At 52.1% G+C, this 26,545-nt stretch overlaps 2 protein-coding genes across 3 annotated transcripts in view; one reads left to right on the forward strand and one right to left on the reverse strand.

Annotated features, from left to right (window-relative positions):
- Window positions 1–5,830, forward strand: part of OTUD3 (OTU deubiquitinase 3) — a 30,014-nt gene extending 24,184 nt beyond the window's left edge. Inside the window, exons 8-9 of one of the 2 annotated variants that reach the window (XM_030325922.1) lie at window positions 561–2,055; window positions 2,296–5,830. In XM_030325922.1, coding sequence (XP_030181782.1) covers window positions 561–719 — 159 coding nt within the window. In that variant the 3' untranslated portion in view covers window positions 720–2,055; window positions 2,296–5,830. Of the gene's footprint in view, window positions 1–319; window positions 442–560; window positions 2,056–2,295 lie in introns of those variants that run through there. The other variant, XM_030325923.1, reaches the window with a different exon arrangement.
- Window positions 5,831–11,793: 5,963 nt separating this feature from the next.
- Window positions 11,794–15,302, reverse strand: LOC115522129 (group IIE secretory phospholipase A2). Its single transcript, XM_030327742.1, has 4 exons — window positions 15,263–15,302; window positions 14,358–14,496; window positions 14,085–14,191; window positions 11,794–12,241 (listed from the first exon to the last, which is right to left on the reverse strand). The coding sequence occupies exons 1-4, from the start codon at window positions 15,300–15,302 to the stop codon at window positions 12,099–12,101; spliced, it is 429 nt and encodes a 142-aa protein (XP_030183602.1). The 3' UTR covers window positions 11,794–12,098.
- Between the last annotated feature and the right edge of the window lie 11,243 nt (window positions 15,303–26,545).

A 26,545-nucleotide genomic window follows, 5' to 3' on the forward strand; every position in this document is an offset into this window, starting at 1 on the left:
GGTATGGATATTTGAATCTTTGTAAGGCTTTTTGATGAATTGTCCAATGCTTCCCAAAAGGGTGGTACATCCCCCTCCTGCAAGTAGTATATGGCACCATTCTTTTTACTGAATTTGGAATTTATTTTAAAGACTTCCACCAAGCAGTTCCGAGCTCAAAACGCAACATAATGTAAAAAGCCACAGGCAGAGGTAAAGATGCACTAAGCTTCTGAGGATTTTATGAGGATTCCCTGGGGCATTAAATTATGCAGGGAAAGGTGTCCGATGGCATGTCTGAGCGTCAGCTCGTGCAAGGACCAGGGTTCCTGTTTCTTAGGTCACTGTGAATTGGATGAGGAGGACAATGGCATTGATTTCATTTGCCAGCTCAGCGAGGGGACAGAAACTTCAATGGAAATTTGAGCAGTGATGGGAAATACATCAGTTCTGGTCTGATCGGTGGGTTTTCTGTGTTCTTGCTGGGAGGCGGTGTGCGCCCCCTCTCTCCGTCAGTCAGCCCCGGGTCTGCCTTCGGCAGGGGGTCGCCGTGCGGGCAGCTCACCTGCCTTCTCTTTCAGGTCACCAACAAACAGAGGAGGGAGCAGCAGCGCCTGGAGAAGAAGAAACGGCAGGAGGAGAGGCACCGTCACAAAGCCCACAGGGACAGCAACCGGAGTGAAGCGGATGCCAACACGCAGGTCACCTTGGTGAAAACCTTTGCCGCTCTCAACATCTGACTCCCCGCCCCTCGGGGAGATGTGAGAAGCGAGCGGAAGGTGGAGTGCTGTGTACCGGGCTTTCCGAGCGAGGCCCACCTCTCACAAAACGAAACGCAACCCACAGAGCTCTCACACGAGCTCACGCACTGACTTAGTTTCCTTCAAGCTGCCTCCTTTTTGCGCAGACTTTTGTTAGTGGTGTGTTTTATTTTATGGAAGTTCAGCGAAGCTATTCGTGTTCTGTAATTAAAATACCGAGCTCTAGGGTTGGATAGTTAGTCCAGGAAAAGCCTTTTAAGTGTGGTTTCATTTGCCCCCAAAATCAGAGTTCAGTGACCCTGGGATTTTTCCTTAACACTGGGGTGAGGTTTGCTGTAATTGTTCATGAAGTAGTTTAGATTAATTGCTAGAAATTCAGAATGACAAGTTTCCTTCGTGTCTCTTTCATTTTCAAGCAGATATTCACATACGGGGTAGTTTATAAACGGTCTCCAACTCAGGAACACGTTTAGATTTAATTTTCTACTAATCCAAGTTAATCAGAAATTAATTCAGGAAGTATTTCCCCAAAGTAATAGGACATGAGAGGGGCTGCAGCCTGTAGTCAGGGTGGAAATTAAACAGCTGCTCCTTCCTGATTCTGATGTTCTTTCAGATGGGATGCGGGTGCTGTGAGTTTGTTTGCACTCAAGCCATATGATAAATATGCCCGACTGTTAATTAGGCCTGGACCTTGCTGGAAAAGCGATGACGTTGAGTTTTTGGTACGTGTTGCGTGACAATCAGAAGGTGGCAAGTCACTGCTTATGATGTAATTCTGAGATTCTGATGGTCGGGATGGCAGAGGCCGTTGTTGTAAAGGGAAAGAAATCAAGAGATTCCTGAGTCTTAAGGAAGGGTCTAAAGAGTTCCTTGGTTTTGTAGGGGCAGAAGGTCTGGAAGAGTAACTGAGGTTTTTCAGGTTCACATTTTAAGTGATGTATTTTCTTCCTTGCTATGCTAGACTTGGATGCCTTCAGAGAAGTCGTTTGACCTGTTGTTCAGTTTTCTCAGTACTGTGAAAATGGACTCCCATGAGATGCTGTATCTTCCTTTCCATTCAAGCCCTGTTTGGGATTTCGATGTGGGGAAAGCTCTCCAGTGCTCTAGTAATTGTCAGTGACCTAGGTTCGCCCAACAGGGCAGAGGCCATTGAATGACTCTACACACAGTTCTGATGTGGAGAGAGGTCATTCCTAAAACTGGTAGATGGATGTGAACTCTCAAACCGTAATGTCTGAAGTGGCCGGTCGTGGACAGTCCTTGCCTTTTAGCGACCCGGCATTTGGACGAATAAAATCTGCTGAATCAAAAGGTAAATGAGGGGCGCCTGGGTGGCGCAGTCGGTTAAGCGTCCGACTTCAGCCAGGTCACGATCTCGCGGTCCGTGAGTTCGAGCCCCGCATCGGGCTCTGGACTGATGGCTCAGAGCCTGGAGCCTGCTTCCGATTCTGTGTCTCCCTCTCTCTCTGCCCCTCCCCCGTTCATGCTCTGTCTCTCTCTGTCCCAAAAAAAAAAAAAAAAAAAAAAAAAAAAATTAGAAAAAAAAAAAAAGGTAAATGAGTTACTTTTCCGCTCAGATTTCAAAATTATGTAAGTTCCAGGGAGAAAGGAAAACCATAAAAATGTTTTGGCCGTACAGATGTATCATCGTCTGGGCTGGCCCTGGATTCATTGAATCATCTTTATCAGCAGGTGATTTGTGTCCTTCGGTTGTAAGGATGTGTTTTAATTTTTTGTTTGTTTGGTGACTTTCTGTAGTTGGAACATCCATCAGTAGTTTCCTGGAGTCGCTCTCAGGACATTGCCGTTTGGGCTACTTCCTGGTACGGTGCATTGTAGTATTTAGCAGATTTAGAAACGGGTGCAGCATTTTTTCTTTGCACGTTGCAGAGTTCTGAGTGTGAAGTGCAAACAAGTGAAGGGTCCCTGTCGCCTTACCATTTCCAAGAGCGTGAGATCCAGTGCTGAAGGATCTATTGTTCTCTTGGTTTTTGAATCTGGACCCCGTCCCGACTGTGGCTGATCTTTTCTCAGTGAGTGCTCTTTCTTGTCTGTCTTGTACGGCAAGAGTGCAGGAGACCAGATCCTCTCTGCAAGAATTGAAATCATGTACCAGAAACTCAGCAGAATTAGGAGTCCGAAATAGCTTAAGGGATACCCCTTGTCAGAAGCAGTAGAATTGCTTTGTATACCTGGTTAATGAAGGTGGCCTTGGGCCCTACTGGGTTTTAGAAGTTTTACTAGAAGCTGCGAAAAAGTTACTAAGGGATATTGGGCACCCTTATATACACGTTACCAACTTCTGATAATAGGCTTCGGCATTTCTGGGGTAAAATAACAGTGGTTTTAAAAACCAATCATATGGCTTTGGTAATTTTCTTTTGTTACCATTTCATAGTTTTCCAGTTAAAATTGGTCTGTGTTTAATCAGTTAATTATCAGGAACGGGGTACGTGCATCCGGCTTTAGTGAACTCTTCTAGCTAGGGGTTTGAACTTAAGACTTTCTGCCTCGGTCTCACTGAAGTGTGAGGTAATGGAATCCATACACTTAGTTGCTTTGTAGACATTTGAAAACTACGTTATCGGCAGCCTGAATGGAGGTGCAGACGTGGGTTTAGTTCTGGGAAGATACCGTCGGTGGCTGTGCCCTAGTATGTTACTCACGTGCACCCCATGTTAGGAGGCGCGTCTTTCTGAGTCTCTGTGTTACATCTTGGCTCTTAGAGGTTTATATTACTGCGGGTTGTCTTGGTAGCTTTTAGGGAGGTCGGGAGAAAGGGGATGAGGCAGTGGTCTGTAGCTGCTTACTAGTCTTATAAGCTGTATATAAAGGTTTTATGGATTTTAAAACGATTTTTTTTAAAGGTCAAAATAAGAAATAAAATCTCAGTGGCAGCAGCTTTGTACTGGAGAGGTAGGTGTATTAAAACAACATAGAACCATGTGTTCTAGATAACATAGTTGCCATCAGGAGATATTAGAGAGAGCTCCTGTGTATATTTAACCTTTCAGTAGTGTGAACATTCGCTTTCAGGAGCAGAGCCTGGTCGAGGGATTGTGGCAGAAAGAAGGATCGTGGATGTCAGCTGAGGCTGTTGCCTGTAGTTTCTTTTATAAGCTCTGAAAACCCTCCCAAACCCATTTTGATCCCGAGGGCTTATGAAATAGGGTCTCCGTGTGGGGCAGCTCTGGTGGGCGCCACGGGAACCTTCGAGTAGGTCAACTGTAGCGCTCTGCCTTGCCCCACCCCCCGGGGTTTACAGTGTGAAATGGCACGGTCCTGGGGCGGGGAGGGCCGCGCTGAGAGGGGGAGCGCCGGTCACACGTTAGATGGGTAGGTATCAGATGGACTTCGGCATTGAACTGTGCTCGTAGTGAGTCCCTGTCGTCCATGTGCAATTTCTCTCATTCTGAGAAACTCTAGACTCTGCCTGGGTTTTACTGGGTCAACATAGAATGCTGTCAGTTTACCTCCGTGAAATGTTCGACTCGAATATGCAGTCGGTGATGGGAAACTTGGATTTTTGTCAGAGTTGACTAACAGTCTTCCTGAACGAAAGGGCCTTTGTGGGAGGGATGAAGGTGGTTTCTTGGTTTCCGTGTGTCCCCTCTGTGGCCCACTCTGACTCTCATTTTGGGCAGACACATAGCTCTTCACCTTCACCTTCACCTTTTTACCTCAAGGCTCTGTCTGTAGCAAACATTTAGATTCAGAGCCTGATGCGCTTTTCTGTTTTGCTGTCCTCGTTATTCACCAAGTCGCCCATCTCAGCTTTCAGAACAGGTGTTGCTAAAACTCTGGGGCCTTCCGACAGTTGTTCTGAGGTGATTTAATGATGGCACTTTTTACGCGGTGTGTTTTCCTGACTCCAGAGCAAATTGTATTTTTCCATCGACACTGAAGCGAGGATCTTCAAGGTTGTGTACTTATGGCACATCTTCTGCCGTCACATACCAGAGGGGGACACGGACCACCCGTGTGAAGGGGAGATGGTGATCCCTGGTCGCAAAGTGTTGCACCGCGTGGGGCGCTCCCTGCGGGCCGCCGGGCCCTGCTCCGGCCCCAGCTAGCACTCCTTGTAACCTCAGGCTCTTAGCCACCTCTTCTAAGCTCGCTTTCTGGTCTCTCTAGCCTGGTTAGGGGTACTTCGTAGCTTGGAAAAATCTTTAGCATGCTTGCAGAGTTCCTTCGTGAGGGGCTGCTGTCTGTGAAGAACGTCTCCGCAAAAGCATGAACTTCCCTCGCGGTGGCTGTTTTCAGCAGGGCCTCCCCGGGATGCAGAAGTACCGCTCCCTGTGGTTGTCGGGGGAGGTGACGGTCCCTGGGCAGAACCGCTGTGATCCGCTCGTGCACGTGTTGGCAGCTGGTGGGTCACCGTGACCGGCCGTCCGTGACCATCACCAAAGCTCAGTCAGAAACCTCAGCCTGTGGTTGGATCCCCGGGCAGGTCCCGCGGCCAAACCCTGAGGAATGCCCGTGTGGGGCTGCTCGCGTCTTCCCACTCTCGTTCATTTCCCCTGGTGGGAGGCGCCCTCGGCCTTCCCGGCCACCCTTCCAGCAGCCTCCATCGGCACCGAGCTCAGCGAGAAGAAGGAGGTTGCCTGGAGGTAGACTTCAGACCTGCGCGCGCCTCTGGGCGCGAACCCCCTGGTGAGGGAGGGCGGGTGTATCTGGAGAGCACGGGGCCTTGGCAGGCTCAGGAACCTTCTCTTTTTTTCTAGTTGCACTGTAGTTGTTCTAGCTTCACTCTGGAGATACTTAAGACCTCCATGGGGTCATGATCCATAGACTTAGCAAGTCTTGCCTTATCTATGGAGCTCGACGGGGAGATGTGTGACCACTGTCCGCTGTCCATAGTTCCATTTCCTCGCGGTTGTCTCTTTCCACAGATTGTCTTCATCTGAACCATTGTATTTTATTTTTTTACCAAAGTACTGTACTTGGCTATTTGCAGTGTTTTCAAAACCAAATGTTTCCTTTTTTTTGTGTTTTTAATCTTCAATACTTGGTGCAATAGAAGCTGCAAAGATGTGCCACTTTATCTACGACGTGGGGTTTTGTACGCCAATAAATTCTAGTTTAAAGACAAAGCTTCGTGTTGTTTTTGCCGGTCTGACCACCGTTCGCGTGCGTGAGCCTGAGGGAGCCGGGCAGGAAGCGGCCTTTCGGAGACCTTTGCCTGGAAGACGGGAGGGGACAGTCGTTTGGGGATCTCACTGAGCTCGAGAGAGCTGACTAGCTCTGGTGCACATGAGCACCGGCACACACGTGCAGAGCCGCCCGTCAGTGCTGGACCCTGAAGCCTTCTGCCGAATCCTAAGAACATCTCTGGTAATTTGGAGTTGCCTAAGTATGGAGCAGCTGTCTGTTGGCTTCCACCTTGGCTTTCTCCAGAACTCTGAGGGTTGGTTTGGCCCCATTTAAGGAGGAGGCACAGCCCTCCCCCCGCAGACACGCACGGACAGCTGTGACCGGAGCACAGACACCTGCCAGAGGTCCTCCGAAGGGGGACGGAGAAGGGAGAAGGGCAGCCTCAGGAAACCAGTGGGTGGGGACTCCGTGTGTGCAGCCCACACGAGGGCTCCGGCCAGTCTCGAGGTCAAAGTCGGTACGGTCGCACCCCGCCTTCCGGTGTCCTTGGGCTTGTGGCCTTGAGACTCTCGCTCTCTCTTGTTCTGATTTTGTACTCGTCAAGCAGCCTTTGGATCGGCTGCACTGATACCTTGATATACCACTAGGTATCTATCCAGTACTACCCTGGAGGGCAGAAAACGTTCCGGCTACTGGCAAGGACATTTCCCCTTGGTCACTGCCCCTGTGTGATTTCCACCTCAGTCCACGACTGAGAGCTCCGGATGCACCAACACTATCCAGGTCCCGGGCCCTTGAGGCCTGGGCTCTGGACCTTGTTAGCCCAGTTTGAGAATTTTGCCGAAAGACCCTACCAGAACCAGAGTGGTGTCCCAGTGTAGGATCTCCGTCAGCTGGAGAACTTCCATGGCCTCAATTCCATCCCTGCAGTGATTCATGGGGGCCAGGGAGCCACCTGCTAGGTCGGGTGGTGGTCAGGGGCTTCCTGGCAGGGCCTGTCTGTGAGATGGCTGAGCCCGTAAGGACAGAGAAGAGTTTGGAGTTCTCAGGCCAGGTGGGGAATAACCGAAGTTCGTTATTTGTATTTTCCTCTAGGCCACGGCACTGCTTACTCGGGGTGAGTGACAGTTTATGATGCCAGAGACTGAAATTCCATAAGGGGGAAAGTGGCTGTTCCCGTGTCCCTTTCTGCTAACTTCATGGTTGCCTAGGAGAAAGCTGGGTTGAAAACCCAAGTTGAAAGTTTGTCGTTTGCCAGACACACTACAAGCCCTTACCCCCAGCACGTGGAAAGCGTACGGGTGCCTTAAGATACAATAAAACTTTGTCGTAGGATGTTCTGCACCCCTGTGGCTTTTATCTGGGCTGCTGGACAGAGTGGGCACTCAGATCATAGCGATGCAGCGGTTTAGAACTTGTTTGGTTGTAAAGGATCAGGATTTAGAACTTGTTTGGTTGTAAAGGGTTGAGATTAATCCTGCTACTTCATAGGTTCTGGTTTGGCAGAGGGAAATTTCCCCACCTTGGAGAAACTTGTCTGAACCTCCCTATGGTAGAGGGACTTAGATACCTCAAGATACCCTGTTTTGATTTAATTTATTCACCCATCCAGGCATCCAAGAATCCATCCAACTTGTACTGAACTTGTATGGCCTATGGGTTCTTATTTCTGGGCGTAGCATGAGACATGGACCCTGTCCTCAAACAGTTTCCAGTCCTGGAGTGAAAGAAGGCATGATCTCTCTCTCTGTCTCTGTCTCTGTCTCTCTCTGTCTCTGTCTCTCTCTCTCTCTCTCTCTCTCACACACACACACACACACACGACGTAAAAGGAGGTACTGCTAACAGGTGCTGATCGCGTGGACTCAGAGGGAAATCAAGGAAGGCTTGGTTGAGGAAGTGACTTTTGCATTGGGCTGAAAGGGAAGATAGGAAAACCCCAGAGTGGGGGACAGAGTTTATTAGGATAATACAGTTAGTTTGGGGAAAGACTGGGAATTTCTTCAAACGTCTGTCTGACGGCTTTTGCTACCAATTCTACGATGAGGCGTACTTTTGCCCAGCGTGACCATCTTACGCCGTCAGGAGTTGACCTCTGTGCTGTGTTTTGACTTTGGAACTCACCACGGTAGCAGCCCTTGAGGCAAAGTGCTGCGCACAGTCTCTCCAGCCAGTTTTGCCTCATTTCCTCTATGGGACATCAGCTCAGGGCAGTGAAGGTTAATGACTTTCAAACATGTGTCCACTTAAGATAAATGAGCCCTCAGAGCAGCGATCCCGGGGGCGATTCAAATAAATGAGCATAGAATTTATCATATGTGTGATGCCGCTTCCCTGAAATAATTCCAGTTATCATGTGTCTGTGGCTTGAACGGAACAGATGTTTATTTAGCATGTACTGTGTGACGGATGCAGGAGGGGAGGCAAATATACATACAGTGACCTGGCGTAGATGGGGCTTCCGATGATGCTTCAGGCACCCTGAATAGGTTGTCTCATTTATTTTTATTTTATTTTATTTCATTTTTTAAAAAAATTTTTAATGTTTATTTTTGAGAGACAGAGACATGGCACGAGTGGGGGAGGGGCAGAGAGAGAGAGAGGGAGATACAGAATCGGAAGCAGGTTCCAGGCTCCGAGCTGTCTGCACAGAGCCCGACGCGGGGCTCGAACTCACGAGCTGTGAGATATGACCTGAGCCGAAGTTGGACGCTCAGCCGACTGAGCCACCCAGGCGCCCCGAGGTTGTCTCATTGAAACCTTCAAACCGCCCTGTGAAACTGGTGGTTCTGTCCCCATTTTACACACAAGGGAATAAGTAACTGGCCCAAGATCACAGAGTGGTAGCAGAGACAGGACTTGACTCTTTGGCCATCTGCCTCCACCTCATAGGAACCCCAAACAGGGACCCAAATAGCTGGGGTAAGCGGCACCAGAAAAGGTATAAAAACATTGCCTGGCAGTTCAGAGGAGGGTGAAATCCCCAGCTGGCAAAGCGTCATGGAAAAGGTGGCCTTTGAGATGCACCTAAAGCGTGTGGATTTTCACATGCGAACGGGGAAGCTTCCAGGTCGAAGGGAGCTATTGTGCAGAGGGGTGAAGGCTGGAAGGCAGCGGGCGGGGGCAGGTTCTGCGAACGATGGAGAGGATTAAGAAATAAGATATGGCTGGATCGATGAGGCTGGAAAAGCAGATGATACCGAGCTTGAACGCCAGGGTTTGGGTGGATGATAGGAGCTATTTGATGGTTCAGGGACAGAGGAGGGACCTGATGGAAATCAAACTGGGGCAAGATGAAGCTGGCATCAGTGGACAGGTTGGGGACCGGCTGGACGATGGAGGTCTGAGAGTCCAGTCTTAGCTCTGTGAAAGCGGTCACTAGTGTAGAATAACTTGTGTCTGCCTGCCGGTTGGCCCCACGTGATTTGTCAAGGGACCAGCCATGTACCCAGGCTTACCGAAGGAAGGAAGGGACGTTAAGGCAGCGTTCGGATCTCCAGCCGTGACACTGCGAAGAGCCCCAAAGAGGCAGGTGAATGTCCGTGAAATCATAATCGGACTCTTAGGTTAACTCGGGAATTCCAATGTGATTTGATTTCTAATCACTTACTCAGCCAGTTACTTAATCAAACGTTTCGTGAAGAGCTCTTGTTAGGGGTTAAGTGGGAACAAAGCAAGTCAGTCCAAAGCATGTCATCAGCATTGGAGAGGTAATCCAAGAAACATTCAGGTAACACTGTCCCTCCTCTAGCCTTGATAGAGCCCTATGCCTCATTCGTTCGTTCATTCAATGAATTAATAATCATAAAGCACTTAGAACGGTGCCTCGTAAATGCCAAGTACTTAATAAAGTGTTAGCTGTTATTGTTATGGCCATCATTCATTCATTCGTTCATTCATTCATAGAACATGAATGCTTATTATGTGCTAGGCGTTATTTCGCGTACTTTCACAAATGCCAACTTACCGAACCCTTGCCACAACCCCCCCGCCAGGGAAGTGTCATTGTTTGGCCACATGTCAGCGCTCTTTTAGATTTCAATGTGCACACAAATCACCCGGGGGTCTTGTTAACCTATCGATTCTGCCTTAGGAGGTCTGCGGTCAGGTCCAAGATTCTGTATTTCGAACAAGGTCCCTGCTCCCTGAATTTCGAACGAGGTGCTGCTGCTGTCCCGGGCCTCCCCGAGCAGCAGGTCTGGAACAGACGCACTGTTGATAACTGGCTGAGCAGAGAGGTGTTGACCAAGAACCTGTGATCTCCAGTCCAGGGTTTTTCAGTCCCTTCCCTGAGTCTGCAGCTGGAAATGAAGTGTGTGTACGGAAACATACGTGGAATTTAGACCCATTGATTCGTTCACCAAACATTTACTGATCAGCGGGAACACAGGCTACACCAGGTCCAGTCCTTGAGTTCCACTTTCCGGATGGCCACACAGCTGTCCAGTCAGCAGGTGCCTGTCTCGTTGCTGCCTCACATCCGTCATGCCCAGAACATGACCTCCCTCCATCTCTCCAAGCCCGTTCCCTCTTCCTGTGTTGCTCATTTATGTGGCAACGTCGGCCACTGTAAGATGTCTGTAAGGGCTTTGTGGTTATTTCTCAGCATATTTATTATTGACAATGCCAAGGAACCGCTTTCACTAGCCCAGAAGCAGTAGCCCCCACTGATGAAGAGAAATCCAAGTTTAAGCTGAATTTAGGGTTCCTCCTCGCAGCCTAACCCAAATGGACACCAGAGGGCGCCTCAGGACCACTTTCCCCCACAAATGCGCCCTGGCTCTTTCCCCAAATCCCATTCATTTCTGCTTTGAGACCTGGTCTTCCCCGGAGTCTTTACCAAGGATTGGCGTCATTCACGGCGGCAAAGTGCACATACCCCAACCCCCACTTTGTTTTTACTAACACAGGACTTCTTCACCTTTCAAAGTTTATGATGATCATCCCTTTGATTTCTTCCTGCTCTTTCCTGCCCTCAAAGTGTTGAAAGTTGCATACAAGTCATGAAAAGGATAGGAGTGAACACGTATTACATATCTGCTGTGAGCTGCCCCCCGCCGTGTAATACCTTTTCACATGCTTGCCCATTGAATGGGTACATCCCAATCCTGGCAGATTTTATCAGCATATTGTAGCTAGTGGAGATATTCTGTCCAATATTTAGGAGAATTTGGTGAAGTACATTGCTTCCAGGGTAGGCTGCATCCAACGTGGGGGGAATCCTTTGGGGCATTACATTCCTCGTGGGTCCAGAGTCAGCCCCATGGTGGCTGGAGGCTGAAGTCTTTCCTCTTCCCCTCCCTGTATCAGGAGGCTGACCCGGCCTGGGCACCCTCCCAGCGGACCTTCCCTGGCCACTCTAGGCTGTCCAAGATGACAACCAGAGGGTCGGGTTGACACGGCCACAGCAGCGTGTCACTGGTTGCTACCACCTTGTAAAGAAACAGAGACACGCAGGCTGGGCGTGAGGCCGCCCCCTCAGGTGGGACTTCCCCTCTCTGACCCCTGGCTGCCTCTCTGTCAAAGGAAGGGTCTGGATAAAATGATTCCAGAGCTCCTTTTCACACTTAGCCGCTCTGCTAATGGGAGGGATTTGAAGCCTGATGACACAGCGGGACAATATTTTTAGGTTGGTATTTTTCGTGCTTCTCGCATTGTGCCATATGGCCAAATATATTCCTTCTGGAGATTGCCGTTATTGTGTTGGATAAGATTGTAGGATGTTAGAAAAAGAGAATCACAAAAACTTACTATAAAGGGAAATTAAAAGGATAGAATATTAGAATTGCATGCAGGGGCCACCCATGTCCGATCTGTTCCTGCTGTGTCCCAGCGCTTAGCACGATACTCAAAAAAAAGGCTCAAAAAAAAAAAAAAAAAAAAAAAAAGGGAATGAATGAAAGAAACTGTAAACTAATTAAATTCTATAATGATAGAATCTGAGAATCAGGGAATATTAGGATTACGGGACATTATTCACTTATTCAGAAGCGGAAACCGAGATCTCAGGGCTGGGTTATAGAAACTTCGGGGGGCTAAAGGGTCCCTTGGCTCCTGGGCACGGTGGCTGTTCCCAGCAGGGGGGGAAGATGTGGCCCAGGAGGCCAGCCATGGTCCAGACCACAGTCTGGGAGCTCTCAGGGAGGGATGGGTTTGCAGGTAAGGAATTTTCCGGAGGGAGGGCTGGTGGTGTCATTGCTGCCCAGGCCCCGGGGCTACAGCAGCTGGAGGCGGGACACAGGCAGGAGGTGGGGCCAGGCCCTAGCAGGGCGGCGTGGGGCCGCTGCACAGCTTGTTGGGGTAGCGGATGTAGCTGCGGTTGTAGGTGTCCAGGTTGTGGCGGAAGCAGAGGGCAGCCCTCCGGTCACACTCGCAGGTCTGACGCTGGCAGGTGGTTCTGCCGGCTGGCGGGACAAGGTGAGTCAGGGACCATGTGGCTCAGGCCTCCCGCTCTCCGGGGTCCACGTTCTCTGTCCCACTCTGCCGGAAGCCCATTGCCACCCGGGGCCGTTTCAGGCGTGGGTGAGAGTCAGGGCAGGGCGCGCGGGGGTGGGGGCGTGGGGGCCCAGGACGCTGGGGCAGGTGGGATGTCTGTGATGTCTGTTCTTCCTCTCCCAGGCCCACACATCACCCTTGGCCCTCCGGCTGGTGGGGAGACCATCAGGTTCACTACCACATCCGCTCCAACCTGGGGGGACTTCCAGGAAGCCCCTTCACCACGTGAGGCATGGCTGGTGGCCGAGTGAGGCCATCAAGCTGACAGGGGAGCCATGAAATGACAGCGACTCAGTCCCGAGTGGCCTGTGTGCCCCAGAGCAGCCTGGGCCCAGAATGGAGCCTGTTGGGGCCGAAGCTCGGGGCCCGCTTGGGCCCTGGGCCCGTCTCTGTCTGAGTGGACAGAGCCCGCTTTTCTGGCATTTATCTTAGGGTGTGTCCCCACACCCAGCCTGGGATCGGAGCTGCTCTGTCTGCCCTCAGTGGCTCTGGCTCCTCTCAGAAACGTCCAGCGTTCCTCGTTTTCCCCGCAAAGGTCAGCCTCCGCTTCCCACCAGGGTCCTGCCCACACCTGCCGTTCCAGCAAAACTCAGCATGGGAGGGGGCTTAATCGTTTCTCATCAGTCCTTTTGGGTGGTTCTTGCTAGGAGCTGGACTAAGCTGGGGAAGTGAGTGTGATTAGCACCATTTTATAGATGAGGAAACAGAGGCCTTGAGAGGTTACACCATTTGCCTGAAGTCACACGGTGGGTAGAAGGTGAAGCCCTGAGCCTCCGTCCCTATTTTCCTGACATCTCCCCTCAACCATCCTCTCAGTGCTATCCCCGACAGGTGGCTGTTTCCACCTCGCATGAACTGCCGGGGACGGGGAGCTCACTACCTGTCAGAGCTGTCTAGCTGAGTAGATAGATGGCTGTAGGAACAAGGAACCGAGCTAAATCTGCCTCCGGTTGTCCTGGTCCTGGAGCTGCCCCTGCCCCAGGACAGACCTTAGCGATCTGAGCTGGCTTCTTTGACCCTCCTGGGTCTTTCTGCTGTGCCCCTCCCCCAGCTCCCCCTCCTTCCAGGCTGTTCCTGGTTTTGCATCAGAAACAAGGTTTGGGGCTCTGATGTGGGCTCCCTCCACTGGGCTGGGCTGCATGGAGCCCTTCACACGGTTGCTTGGGTCAGGTCACTTCCAGCGGATCGGTGCTGGGGACCAGAGGAAAACTAATTGGCCCACGTGGGCCTTGGATGTGGCCAAGCTGAGCCAATGACAGCCCCACGGCTGGGGCGGAGGGGGGAGTCAGCCTTTGGAGAGGGGGTTTGCTGTCCCACATCGCAGCTCCAGATCTCTCTGTCTGGGACCGTGCCCTCGAGTCTCTGTCCTGGGGACCTTGCCTTGGGCCTTGCTGCCCAGGCTTTGGAGCGGCCATGTGAGGGCAGCTTCCCTGACCTGGCTCAGCTCCGCCCCCTTTGTTCCTCTTCCCTGAGGCTGGAGTTGGGAGGCCCCTGGCCCGGTAGGAGCGCCTGGGGCCAGGGCAGGATGCCAGGGGTCAGGGGATCTTTCCTGCGGGTGCCAGATGAGCATCTGGGTGGAGGGAGGGACAGTCCTGTCTGCAATCCCGTGATAGTGGAAGACCCACCTCTCCCACGTCTCTAGCCCAGGGCCAGGCCCCGATGAGGAGTCAGCGACCACCATCAGGAAGGGCTTCCTGTCTGAAGCCATCACCCCTACCCGGCGTCTGGGGCGCTCCGGGGCCCTTCACTTACCGCAGAAGATGTTGTGCCTGCTGGCAGAGAAGAGATACCTTTCCAGTTTGGGTTCACAGCCCAGCTTCTCCACACGCCCATAGCAGCAGTCATGGGCATGGCAGCACCTGTAAGGGTCACGGTCAACCTGGGGAGGGGGGCCCGTGAGTCAGGGTGGGCTGGATCAGGGGCTGCTGGGGGGCCCAGGGCTCAAAGGGGTCTCAAAGGAGAGGTCGGCCTCCACTTGCTAGGTGTCCCCTCCTGGGGAAGCCCCTCCAGGGGCCGTCTGCTCACCAGTCTGTTGGGTCCACGGGCCAGTGGGAGCCACCAACGCCACAGTAGCAGCCGTAATCATTGTACTGCAGTGCCGGCTTCCCCGTCACCCTCTCAATCATTACCCCAAACTGGACCAGGTTCCCGCCAGCCAGGGCCACTGTGGGCAGGGAGGGCAGAGGGCAGATCTGTCAGGGCCCCACCCGGGGCAGCCAGCCTCCCCCAATCCCCCTCAGATCGGAGTGCAGACACCTCCCCGGCTGTCCAGTTAACCCCCTCCCTTGCCGAGCACCTTGCTCCCAACAACAGCGCTAATCAGTAACCGTGTTCCGGGCCATGCACCCCACCTTGATCCCCAGTGCTCACCCCGCCCCCCATGGCAACATGCCCAGGGCCCCGTCCCGCTCTCCTCCCTCATCTCCAGAGCACCACCCACTCATCCTGCTTGTCCCCACCCCCGCTGCCCCCTCAAACGTCTCCCAGTAGGCCCTGAGCGTCTCCCCAGGGGTCAGCGCCATGCCCTCAGAGCACTCTGTCCCCACCAAGTCCCATCAGATGCTACTGGATAGGCTTCATGACCACCTGTGCTTCCCCCAAATACCTCCAGATCCTGCTGATACAGCAGCGGTGAGGGGGGGAGGGGCAGCCCACCCAGGCAGGTTGGAGCCCAGAACGGAAGCTAATGGGGCAGGGGGTGGAGTGCAGGTGGCAGGAGACTCGTGTGTGCTATCTGGGGTTCCCACCAGCCCCTTTCCTGTGCCCTCCCGGGCCACCCAGTCTGCATCCCCCTCCAGCTCCCCCCCTTGCTTGTGCTGGCTCGGGCAGAGCTGGCCTGGCCATGACCCACCACACCCTCCGGGACCTCCGGGGAGCTCTGTTCCCAGCTGGGGAGAAGGGGGGTGGGGAAGGCCACATAGGTCACTTACCCAGGAGGCAAAGGAAGGTCAGAAGAGGGGGAGGCTTCATCCTTGGGGGGGGAGGGGAGGTGAGCAGGGGGCAGAGGAGCAGGGCTGCAGGAGAAGGAAGTGAGCGGGGTGCCTCTGATCTCAGGGCACCTCCCCAATTAGTTAAATACTGGGTCCTGTCCACTCCCCATCATTAACCCCTGAATACTCAGTGATGCAACCGTACTTCTAGGTCTTTGGCCAAGTCCCCAGGGGAGGGGCCGGCCTGGGGCCTGTGGGCTTTGCTTCCAGGCGGTTTTAGGGGAGCAATCTGTAGCTCTCTCTTTCCACCGCCTTTCCCTTCACCTACCCCTTTCCAAAACTCACGGTGCTAGCTCCCACCGCCTGGGCTGTGAGCCAGGGGTTGCGCCGAGGGCTTTTCATTCTTGGCACTTTCCCTCATCCCCATTTTACTGATGCAGCAACTGAGGCCCAGAGAAACTGAGGAACTTGAGTCCGCATGGCCAAGTCTGTCTGTTTCCATGCCGCTAGCTACTTGGGCGTGCCCTCTGCTCCCTGTCCTCCACCCCCGGCCACCATGTTACCCAGAGAGACAGTGCCAAGAACAGCTGGACCCCTGGGAAGGCTAGATCCTGGGGACCTGCAGGGCCATTTGTCCAAGATCGGATAGGCCGGAGGCCGGGAGCTCAGCCAGCTGAGCTTTGGGATTTTTCTTCATTGTTTTTTCCCCGGGCAGGCTCCAGCTTGTTTGACGAGCAGTGAAAACGCTCCTAGAAGTGACTTCTGTCTCCCTAGATCCCCAGGCAGTGGGGCTGTAGAAGTAGGCTCTGTCTGCGTCAGCTGGAAAACCACATTCCAGCATGGACTGGAAACTTCTGTCCTTTTGATGTTATGTTAGGGGCTGAGTTGGGGAGATGGTAGCCCCTGGCACAGCTTGTCCCCCACCGTGAGCTGTTGTCCCCACGGTCAGGTCAGAAGGTGGAGGCCAGGCTTCAGGGCTTGGCTAGAGGTCAGGGGGATGGATGGAAGAGGGGGCCCCGTCCTGTTGTGGTTAGCAATTTCAAAGTCCCAGCGGTCGTGGGCTCACGAGTGGCCTCGTTTGCTGGCTGCTGCCCACCCCCCTGAGTCCACGCAGGCAGAACTGGAAGCAAGGTGGCCCTGTCCTGGCCGGTGACTTCCTCCTGCCCTGCCCTCCCCGTTCCTGGTCTGCAGCTGGGATAACTTGACCGGCCACGTCCATTTGCACAGGACCTGGGAGCTGCTTGATCTGCGGCCTGGTCGTCCTGACTCTACCACTTATTCCACGGCCTTAGGCAGATCCTTTCCCTTGTGCGTCACCTCAGTTTTCCTATCTGTATTATGGGGATGGAAGGCATCCCACCCTTGCCTCTTTCCTGGGAGGATAGGAAGCACAGATGCGAGCAGGCAGCTGGCCTCCCCCCCGCCCCCCCCGAGTATTTACTGTGCTCTTTAGGCGAGATCTCAAGCAGCCTTCAAATAGCCCCGTGACGCCTGTGCTCCGATCATCCCCATTTTACGGAGGAGCAAACTGAGGCACACGTCTAAATACACGGTGAGCCAGAATTTGGGTCCAGACAGTTCCAAGGGCTTACCTAGTGCCCCCGGGAGGGGGGGGGGCACAGTGTCTATAGCACGCACAATGCCTGTGGCGGGGGGCACAATGTTTTAATTTCTTTAGACTCAGAATGACAGGAATCCAGCCTGGATTCTCTCTGTCTTCCTAACCAATGTGGTCATAACATTTTCTTTTCTTTTCTTTTCTTTTTTTTCTTCTATTTTCATGGAAGAAAGGGCCCACGAAAGCATAAGTCATGATGTGACCAGGCAGTAAGGCCTCCCCCCTCAGGAGCTGATCTGGTGCGGAGGCCGGAGGCCGGGTCTCACTCCGCAGCCAGGTGAGATGCCCCCACACACGTCCCCTGACACCCAGGGAGGGGGAGGGTACCACCCTGGGAGGGGAAGAGACGGCTGGGTGGCGGGATCTCTGCCAGTGACTCCAGATTAAAAGTTTTTAACGCAAGTGTAAAGCCGGGTAAACACTGACGTAGTTGGGCTGCGGGCCTGCCCGCGCCCCTCCCATTTCCTGCTCCGGACTCCTCCTTGGAACTCATCCTCCTGGACAAGACGGGGTGGTGGGGGTGGGCGGCCAGGGAGGTGAATGCCCCTGGCCAGGGTCACCCAGCAGCTGTGAATCATGGTCTCCAGAGAGGGGGCTCCCCTTTGCTCACCATTGCCTTTTGATTTTAACAAGGGCACCTCCTGACAGCCCCTGGCTCCTGGCCTGGGTCATGAGAACCCAAACGGTGAGTCACTGAGGAGCCACGTCTAAACAGCTGAAAATGAGCTTTGATTCCTGGGAGGTTTGGCCCCCAGCCCTTCCTGCAGTAGCATAAGGGTGTTCCCCGGGAAGGGCTGGGTTTCTGAGGCAAGTCCTTTGGTGAGCCATTTTGACTCCCAGCCTGGTCCGGATGGGGCCCCTACCGGCCCCTGCCCCGTGTGTACCTGGGGCAGCAAACCAAGGACGGTGGGGCCAGAGCCAGGCAAGGAAATCCCGGCAGGCTTCCAGGCAGCGGTGTCCTCATCTGAGGTTTGGGGGGAGGGGGCTGCGGAGGACTCGGCTATGGAGGAGAGTTTCAGGCATTTGGGAAATACGGGTGGTTTTCACACAGTGACGCAATGTGGTTGAGAGTGCCGGGGTCCCGGCATCAGCGAGATTAGAACCTGAGTGCTTGCCCTGCCGCTCAGGGCCTGTGTGACCTTGGCCAGCCCCATCACCTCCGAGCTTAGCTTTGTCATTCGTAATATGCGGATCATTAGAACCACCTTTGGGAGTTCGGGGACCAGACAGAAAGGAAACGAAGGGTGTCAAGTTCTCTGCAGGATGCCATGCCCGTGGGAGGCACCCACAGGTGCCGGGCCCCTCCTTCCCTTCCTCCTTCCCTGGCCAAAGGGGCGACTTACCCCTCCTGGGGCGTATCAGTGCGGCCAGGCCAGGGCCCCAGCCCTCGTGCAGGACGCTGGCCCCCGCTCGGCAGATTTTACCTTCCTCGATGAAGGGTGGTCAGCTGGGGCTGAGGAGAAGGAACAGAGCCCAGTCTCGAAGCAGCGTCTTCTTTCTCCTGGTGTGAACGTGTTCCTAGTAGCTTAGAAGCCGTCACCATCATTGTCATCACCTTAACAACAAAAATGGCAAAACCACTACCGTTTGCTAAGCTCCCGATGTGTGGCAGGCACCATGCTGGGGGCCCTTCGTCTGCTCGGTCTTGTCACTTCTGTTGCTTCCCTCAGAGCCCGAAGAAGCCCGCAGACCTCTCCCAGCAAAACGGGGGTAACCTCATTCCTGAAAGGATTCGTTGCCTGTTCGGTCAATAACCTATACTGAGGACTTCCTCTGGGCTGGGGATTACGCTGACGAGCGAAAATACACTGTGATTCCTGCCCTCATGGAGCTGACAGTCCAGTAGGGACACAGACCTTAGTAATTACATACGGAAGGGAAACTTGCAAATAGGGATAAGTGGTTTGACAGGATGTTCCATGGGGCCATGCGAGCATTTATGATGGTGTCTGATCCGGGCAGGGGACCAGCGAAGACTTTTCTGTGGAAGAAGAGACTTAGCAGGGATCTCAAGAAGTTAGCTGGGTGAAGAGGAGAGCAGAGAGAGTTTAGGTAGAGAGACAGCCTGTGCAAGGGCCCTGTGGTCTGAGGAACATGGATCCAGGAGGGGCTGAAAGGGGGCTGAGGTAGCTGTGCTGTGGCGGGCAGGCCTCCACGGGCATGATTCGCTGGGAAGCTGACCTCGGGAACTTGACCTCCTGTTCACCTCACGGTATGCTTTTTCCTTGAGCATGCTGGGCAGGTGGTCTACAGCTTACAGAATGCTGGAGAGGGCCCCAGAATCCCCCATGAGGAGGAGAGATCACTGGTATTTTCATCCCAATGGGGGAGAAGCTGGGGGCACCTGAAGCCCGGGGAGACTCGTCCCTCCACTGGAAACAGGCTTTGTACAGCTGTGGTCACACAGTTGGGTTCTTCCATTTGTGATGGAGAGTAAAGAACAAGACTCCTTGGCGTGGGCCTGTTGTCATCTTTTATAAGGTCGCCAACGCCAACGTCCTTGTAAAATGGCACAGCCGCGCCTTGTTGGTCTTTGTCCAGGGAACAATGGAACACCAGTGAAGGGTTTTACACCGGGAGGCATCCCTGCTCATATCTGAGTTTGGACCAGATGGTGCTGGCTGCCGAGGGAACCAACAGGAGGGGCAACAGCAAGGAAGAGAAAAGCCCACTTAGCAGGTGCCGCCGGCTCGGGGATCAGGTGACAGGAGGGGCTGGGCTGGGACACACTGGGTAGTGGTGGCGTCTGAGGGATGGTGAGAGTGTTTCGGTCAGCGCTGTGTTCACTGAGCCTTCATGGGTGCGGGGGTCGTGGGGAGGGACAGGAAACAACAGATACTTGTCCCGTGGAACTCTGCTCCAGGCTGACCCTAGGAGGTAGAGGGACGGGATGACTCTGGGGCATAGGGACACCCACATAGGTGTGGGCGGATGCCTTGTGCAGCACAAGAGCCCGTGCGTTTTGCTGGGACTTGTGTCGGGGGCCATGTCAGCCCCTTGGCCACTGTGTGGGACCCCTTTGCTCCCGAGTGCCGCAGGGTCCTGGCTGATAGGATGCCCTAGGCTTTGCATCCAACTTCGTGGTCAGGCTGCCTGGCTTTACCACTGGCTAACTGGATACTCTCAGGCAAATCGCTGCACTTCCCACGGTCTCAGTTTCCTCACCTGTACAATGGGGATAATAATAGCACCCATTTGTGATATGGTTGGGAGTTAGTCAAACAGTACCTGCAAAGCACAGTGGTTACAGCTATTGTCAACATTAGGAGCACTCGTCCTAGTTAACGTAGATTTGTGGGCCTCCTCTATAAAACCCCCTCCTGCTTGGAACCCCCTCCCCATCCCTTCTTTCCTGGAAGCCTCAAGAACCTGTTCTGGTTGGTGGCGGTCAGGCTCACCCCTGATGCTTGAACGCTTGTGGGTCTGGGGCAAGAGTACATGTGAGGGTCCCCACACCGTGTGTCTAAATATTTTAAGTTTTCAGTCAAGTCGCTAAAGTGGGAAATAAAGTATGTTCTATCCTTCTATCTAAATATACTTTCCCGGGGCGCCTGGGTGGCTCAGTCGGTCGAGTGTCTGACTTCGGCTCAGGTCATGATCTCACGGTTCGTGAGTTCGAGCCTCCTTTCCTAACAACAGATTAAAGAACATATGGAGAGCCACAGTTTTTGTATGACTGGAAGTCAGAAATTATGTCCCAGTCGCTGGAGTTTAATTATTATTGCATGTGTCCGAATGACTCATAAAATAATAGACATACATACTTCATAAATGATTGCATCTTTGTTCCATAAAATTTGTTTTTCTTGCTTTCATTTTAGCAACATCGCCATTACCTTCTAATCAAATTTTTACATAATTTTTGCTCTTCTGACCATAATGACCTAAAAGATTTTTTAAAATGTACTTGTATTCAAAGTGTATAAGATCTGTGTTTCATTAAACAAATGAATCTAAAGAGAAAAATTGAAATTATTTTGTTATGTTCTCAAAAAGATTTCTCTCCTGGGGCGCCTGGGTGACTCAGTCGGTTAAGTGTCTGACCCTTGATTTAGGCTCAGGTCACGATCTCAGTTCCTGAGTTCGAGCCCTGCTTGGGATTCTCTCTTTCTCTCTCTCTCTCAGAGTAAATACATAAACATACTTTTAAAAAGGGTTTTCTTCTAAAATACTCTACACTCTATTAAAATTCATAGGCAAAATATAAATTATTGCTAATGAATATATAAAATTTAAAAGAATTTGAATGAAGTTCACTCTTGGGAAGTATTTTCGTTGAAATTTAATTACAACTCGCCAAGTATTTGTTTATTTATGTATTTATCTGCATGCTTATTTATTTATGTGTTTATTTATTTATTTTGAGCGGGGGAGGGGCAGAGACAGAGGGAGAGGGAGAATCCCAAGCAGGCTCCGCCCCATCATCGATCTCACGAACCGTGAGATCATGACCTGAGCCGCAATCAAGAGTCGGACGCTTCACTGACTGGACCACTCAGGCGCCCCACGGCCAATTTTTTTTTTTTTTTTTTTTTTAGATTAAACTGTTCGCCATTCCAGTGTTCAGTGTCATGTAGCTGCCAGTGAAAGCGTTGCTATCATGACCCAATGTTATGTGTCCACCCGCATTATATACATTTCCGCGTGATATGCGTTGTGTGATACGGCCCCGTGTTCCTTAGTCGCCCTGGGAAACTGTGGCCCCCAAGCGGCTCCACACTGTGGGTTGGAAATGACCAGGCACAAGGAGATGGGCGAAGTGACATTTGCTAAGCAAGACCTGGAGTGTCTCGGAGAGGAAGGGTCTGGCAAGCTGACCCCTTCCTCCAACGACCAGACGACCATGTGGCTGCAGTGGGGCACACAGCCTTCCGATAGTTTGACCCTGGTGCCTTTTGTTGCCAGGACAGGGGGCACGAGAGGCCGGGAAGCCGTTCACGGGGCTGAAAGGTGTTAGTTATGAGAACAGAGGAGAGAATTATAACCAAGGAGCCGAGAGGCCAGAAACAGGGCTGACCCAGTGCTGGGTGCCTGGCAAGGGACAAAGGCACTCAGGCGCCTTCCAACAAATTTGGGGTGTGTGTGTGTGTGCGCGCGCGTGTGTGTGTGTGCGTGTGCCTGCGTGCGTGTCTGTGTGACACGCAGGTCCTCTCAAGCACGGGACCCAGGGTGGGGCCTTTTGCCTGCATCCTGGGCTGGCGCTGGTGGTAATGAGGCCATATGTGTTCTAGTCTTTACATTTCACCTCACCACAACCCTGTGAAGTGAGTATTATTGTTTCTGTTTTACAGATGATGAAACTTAGGCTCAGCGCCCTGCCAAGGAAGCGACCAGCCAAGGCCACCTGAGGACCCAATTCACAGGAAGCCCGCAAGCCCGGAAGTCCCATGCTGTTGCTCCATGCTGCCGCCCAGTGGTGAGTTTGGGAACAGACCCTGATGTGTTTGGTCTGTCAGATGCCCTGGAGTCCGGGGTCCTGAAGACTGGTGTTTAGTTCCATGGATGCCCTGAAGCTGACCTCGGTGGCCTCCTCTGACCATTTGTGCTCTGGTTTTCCAGAACCTGCTGCTGTGCCCTCCCTGGAGGCACCCAGGTACCCAGAACCCAATCCTTAGGGTTTCTTTGGCTCCTGACCTGGATTTCTGGAAACTGAGAATTTCCTCGCCTGGGATCCATCATCTGACATCACCACTGCCCCCACGCTCAGGGAGCCTCCTCCTCAGAACCTAAGAGGCCCGAGACAAAGGCCGGAGGAAAGAATTCCAAACAAGGAGGTGAGAGGTCAGGCTCCGGTTCTGCCACTAACCCACAGCACCAAATCCAAACCAACCCAATAAAATGGTGGGGCTGAACCATTGTGTGTGTGTGTGTGTGTGTGTGTGTGTGAACCATTGTGTGTGTGCCTGGAGAAAATTCAGAAGAAGCCCTGCTGGGCGTGGGACAGTTCCGGAGATCTTTTCTCTAAGCCCTGGAGTCTTAATCCAAGAATGTGAATCGTGCTGTCCTGAGTCATTGGGAGATAACGTAGGTGATATCAGGAAGTCCACAGAACAATGGATTCCCTTACAGAGAAATGCCAGCCCCAGGAACACAGCCCAGCAAGATAAAAATGCCAGAACAAAGGGAACATCTCAAAAACAAAGCAAAGCACCTTGGACGCTCACAGCAAGTCTTTCAACACAAATAAAGGAGCTGCCAGAAGTCAGTAGAGAAACTTCCAGAGCAGCAGTGAACACCCCAGTGTTGCCTGGAGATCCCCAGTAGGTGCAAATTAATGGGTACCAAGTCCTCACAAAGAGGGAAAAGAATCCAAACACATTTGTGAAACGCGGGGTCCCCAACGTGTGTCCACCGCCAAGATGAAAAGGCTCCACGGCTGACCCCAGGGGACAGAGAAGCAAAAAGGCCAGGGGCTCCAGCAGCAGTGTGGTGGAAAGCGCCAGGGAGCCACGGGAGGGCCACGGAGGGTACAATTCACGCTGCCTGCCTGGCCTTCAGGGAGAGCTGCAGGGAGGGGCTGTCGCCTGAGCTGGGCTCGGAAGGGTGAACTGGGGTTCAGCTGATGATGGCCGTTGACGACAGCCCCGAGGAGGGTGATGCCGTGGCTACAGAGGCTCAGGGGCTCAGAAGTCCTGCTGACATCTTTGCTTTTCTCGGTTCAGAACACTTTCTCCCCTCCTTTAATGCCATCATCCCATTTCTCTCCTCTCATTATCTGTGGTCCTGGCGGAACTGCCAATCACAATGAGGACCCACCCCCCAAAGGCAGGTACTTGACCCAAGCCGACCAATCAGGCGGGGGCTCTCCCTCTTCAGGCCAATGCGCTAGTTTCAGGCCAACGGACAGAGCCTTTCTGTCCTTAGTGTTCTAAGACCCTTGCTAGAGACTCCTTCCTTGCCTTCCGTCTTCCTCCCAAGGCCAGCTAGATCAGCCTTTCCTTTTCCTTTTTTCTTTTTTTTTTTTTTTAAAGTTCATTGATTTTGACAAAGACAGAGAGAGCGCTTGCAGGGGAGGGGCAGAGAGAAGGGGGGGAGACACAGAATCTCAAGCAGGTTCCACACTGTCCGCTTGGAGCCTGATGCGGGACTGGAGCTCCCCTGTGAGATCGTGACCTGAGCTGAAACCGAGATCCCAAGCCTTGAACCGACTGAGCCACCCAGGCACCCCAAAGCTTTTCCTTTTATTTCATGAGACACCCAACTTCCTTTCACCAAATTCTTCTTTGGCTTTGGTCCATCAGAAGTTTCTGCAGCTTGCAAGCAAAGATATTTCGTTGATAAAGGAAGAAGGTGGGAGGTGAGAGGCCCCGAGGGGAGAGGTGGAGTGGTGATTTGGCACACTAGCTGCCCAGGACACCCACAGTCGCTAAACAGGCACCTGCTCACCAAGGGCAAAGCTTGGAAGACGGGCGGTTCCTACCCTTTGGCAATTTAAAGTGGATGAGGACTGGGGAGGCCTCAGGATCGGATGGTTGTTTTGACAAAATAAGGTACTTACAGACCGAGATATTTATCCTAGCTGGCACCACTCATACATTATATGTCAGGTGTCTTTATTTCCCCTGTTCCCCCAGAAAAGAGTGTGTGTTCCTCGAGGGCAAGCACTTTTTCCTGAGCACATCTCTATCCCCTGTCCTGGAACAGTGCCTGGCACACAGTAGGTACCTAAGTATTTGATGGGTAAAGGGTGTGAATAAACATCAGGCTTAAGCTTGGGATTTCCAGAATAATATGCAGAAGGGTCATCCCAGAAAAAATCCAAGGGGGGTGGGCGCCTGGGTGGCTCAGCCGGTTAAGTGTCAGTTCATAATCTAGCAGTTCATGAGTTCAAGCCCTGTATTGGGCTCTGTGCTGACAGCTCAGAGCCTGGAGCCTGCTTCAGATTCTGTGTCTCCCTCTCTCTCTACCCCTCCCCTGTCTGTGCTCTCTCTCTCAAAAATAAATAGACATTAAAACGTTTTTGTAAAAGAAAGAACTGAAGGGGTTTGCTAATTCATATTAGCCAATGGGGAGAAATTGTGAGCATCGATGTTGGGGCTCCTCCATCAAGAATGAAATGTTGGGTCAGGCTGGGCATATTACTATGGGTGCCCTGGTCCATGATTCTGAGTCTCATGTCGCCCGGGTTGGCACATTCAAATGTTGGTGTAAGCCATGCAACATGGAAAGCCAGATTCATTGTCTTCATGTGGGGGGAGGGGGTGAGGGGGAGACAAGAATTCCTGATTGGTACCTATCCTGTGCATCCTGGCTCCACCCACCCTCTCGCGTATCACCCCCCTGAACCCTTCGGGGTCCAGATTCCTCTTCTGTTCCTCTCGCTTTAAGAACCCAATTGGGGAGGGGAGCATCATATTTTAAGAAAGCTTATCCTGGGCTTTTCTTTCTTGGCCAGTGATGCTATGGAGGGGCTGCAGCTGAAATGATTTCTGAGGGGTTGAGGGATGCCCAGGGTGGCACAGCCAAGAGGCAGCAGGCAGACCCCGGGCCGGAATGAGTGGGATCATCGTGACAGGTGGTAGGTGTGGAGGTGATGAGATCTCAGAGCATGGGCCGATCCACACGGGAGTCATCAGAGTTGAAATGGGCCGGTGACCCAAAGAGGTCTTGTTTGATTTGTGTAATTGTCACACTTGAATGACTGGAATGAGGTCCTCTAGGGCCCCGGAGCCTGCTGGAAGGAGAGTCAGACTGGCATTCAGTTTCCATCAGACATAGCTGTCATTCATTCTGGGACTTCCTTTCATTCTCTTTGTAAGTGGGATGCACTGTTTTTGGACTTTATGTCCTCGCCTCAGCTCACCTTCTTATTTTCATGGAATGCTTCCCCCAATAATTTCTGGGAAAAGGAAGCAAGCTTCTAAGTCTTTCCATGTCCCAACATGTCTTGGCTGCCTCATACTTCCTGTGGATGTAGAACCCCAGCCCAGGTGCTGGCAGACTCGGGACCATGGACCAAACCCAGCTCTGTGCCTGGTTCGTGTTCTTTTGTAGATAATCTGTTTATTTCCCTCTCTTTCACGGAAGCTTTTAGGATCCCGTCTTTGTCTTTAGTGTTCTAAAAGTTTACAGCGATGGTGCTGGGCATAAGTGTTTTCCCCACGGGAGTTGCTAGCATTAGGTGGGGTCATTCAACCTGAGGACTGGTCTTTGTTTCTTTGAGAATTTCTGTTGCTCTGTTTTCTCTTCTTGGATTTCCTAAAAGTGGACTGTTGAACTGCCTGGATTGATTCTCTGAGTCTCTTATCTTTTCTGTTATATTTTCTCTTTTACAGTCTTTTTGTTCTACTTTCTGAGAACTATCTTGACTTTATCTTCCAACCCTTTCTTGGCTTAAGGAATTGCAGCAATCATATATTTTCTTAAAATTTCTAAGATAAGAGCTCTTTCTTGTTGTGTAATTACTATTTTAACATAACTTCCTGGTGCCTTATGAATGCATTGTTTTCTTGAATGTCTTTGAGAGTAACAACAAGAGACAAAAAAAAAAAAATCATTTTCTGTTCCCTGAATTATCTCTATTTCTCCCAGGTCATTTTCCCTACTTTGTTTGATTATGCTAACCTCCATCATTTTGCAATGTTTTTTTTTCTTCTTCCACATTTCTGTTGATTCTTGATTGTTCATATTTGCAAACAAGACAATAAACATCTCCACACATGGAA

This window comes from Lynx canadensis, chromosome C1, assembly GCF_007474595.2.
Source record: "Lynx canadensis isolate LIC74 chromosome C1, mLynCan4.pri.v2, whole genome shotgun sequence".
NCBI lineage: Eukaryota > Metazoa > Chordata > Mammalia > Carnivora > Felidae > Lynx > Lynx canadensis.

Excerpts from the sequence above, each read along its gene's own strand:
- LOC115522129 (XM_030327742.1), bottom strand. The coding sequence starts at position 15,302 with ATGAAGCCTCCCCCTCTTCTGACCTTCCTTTGCCTCCTGG. Across the intron at positions 14,497-15,262 it reads GACCTTCCTTTGCCTCCTGG|TGGCCCTGGCTGGCGGGAAC; the intron begins GTAAGTGACCTA and ends CCCTGCCCACAG. Across the intron at positions 12,242-14,084 it reads CAGGCACAACATCTTCTGCG|CCGGCAGAACCACCTGCCAG; the intron begins GTAAGTGAAGGG and ends TTGTCCCGCCAG.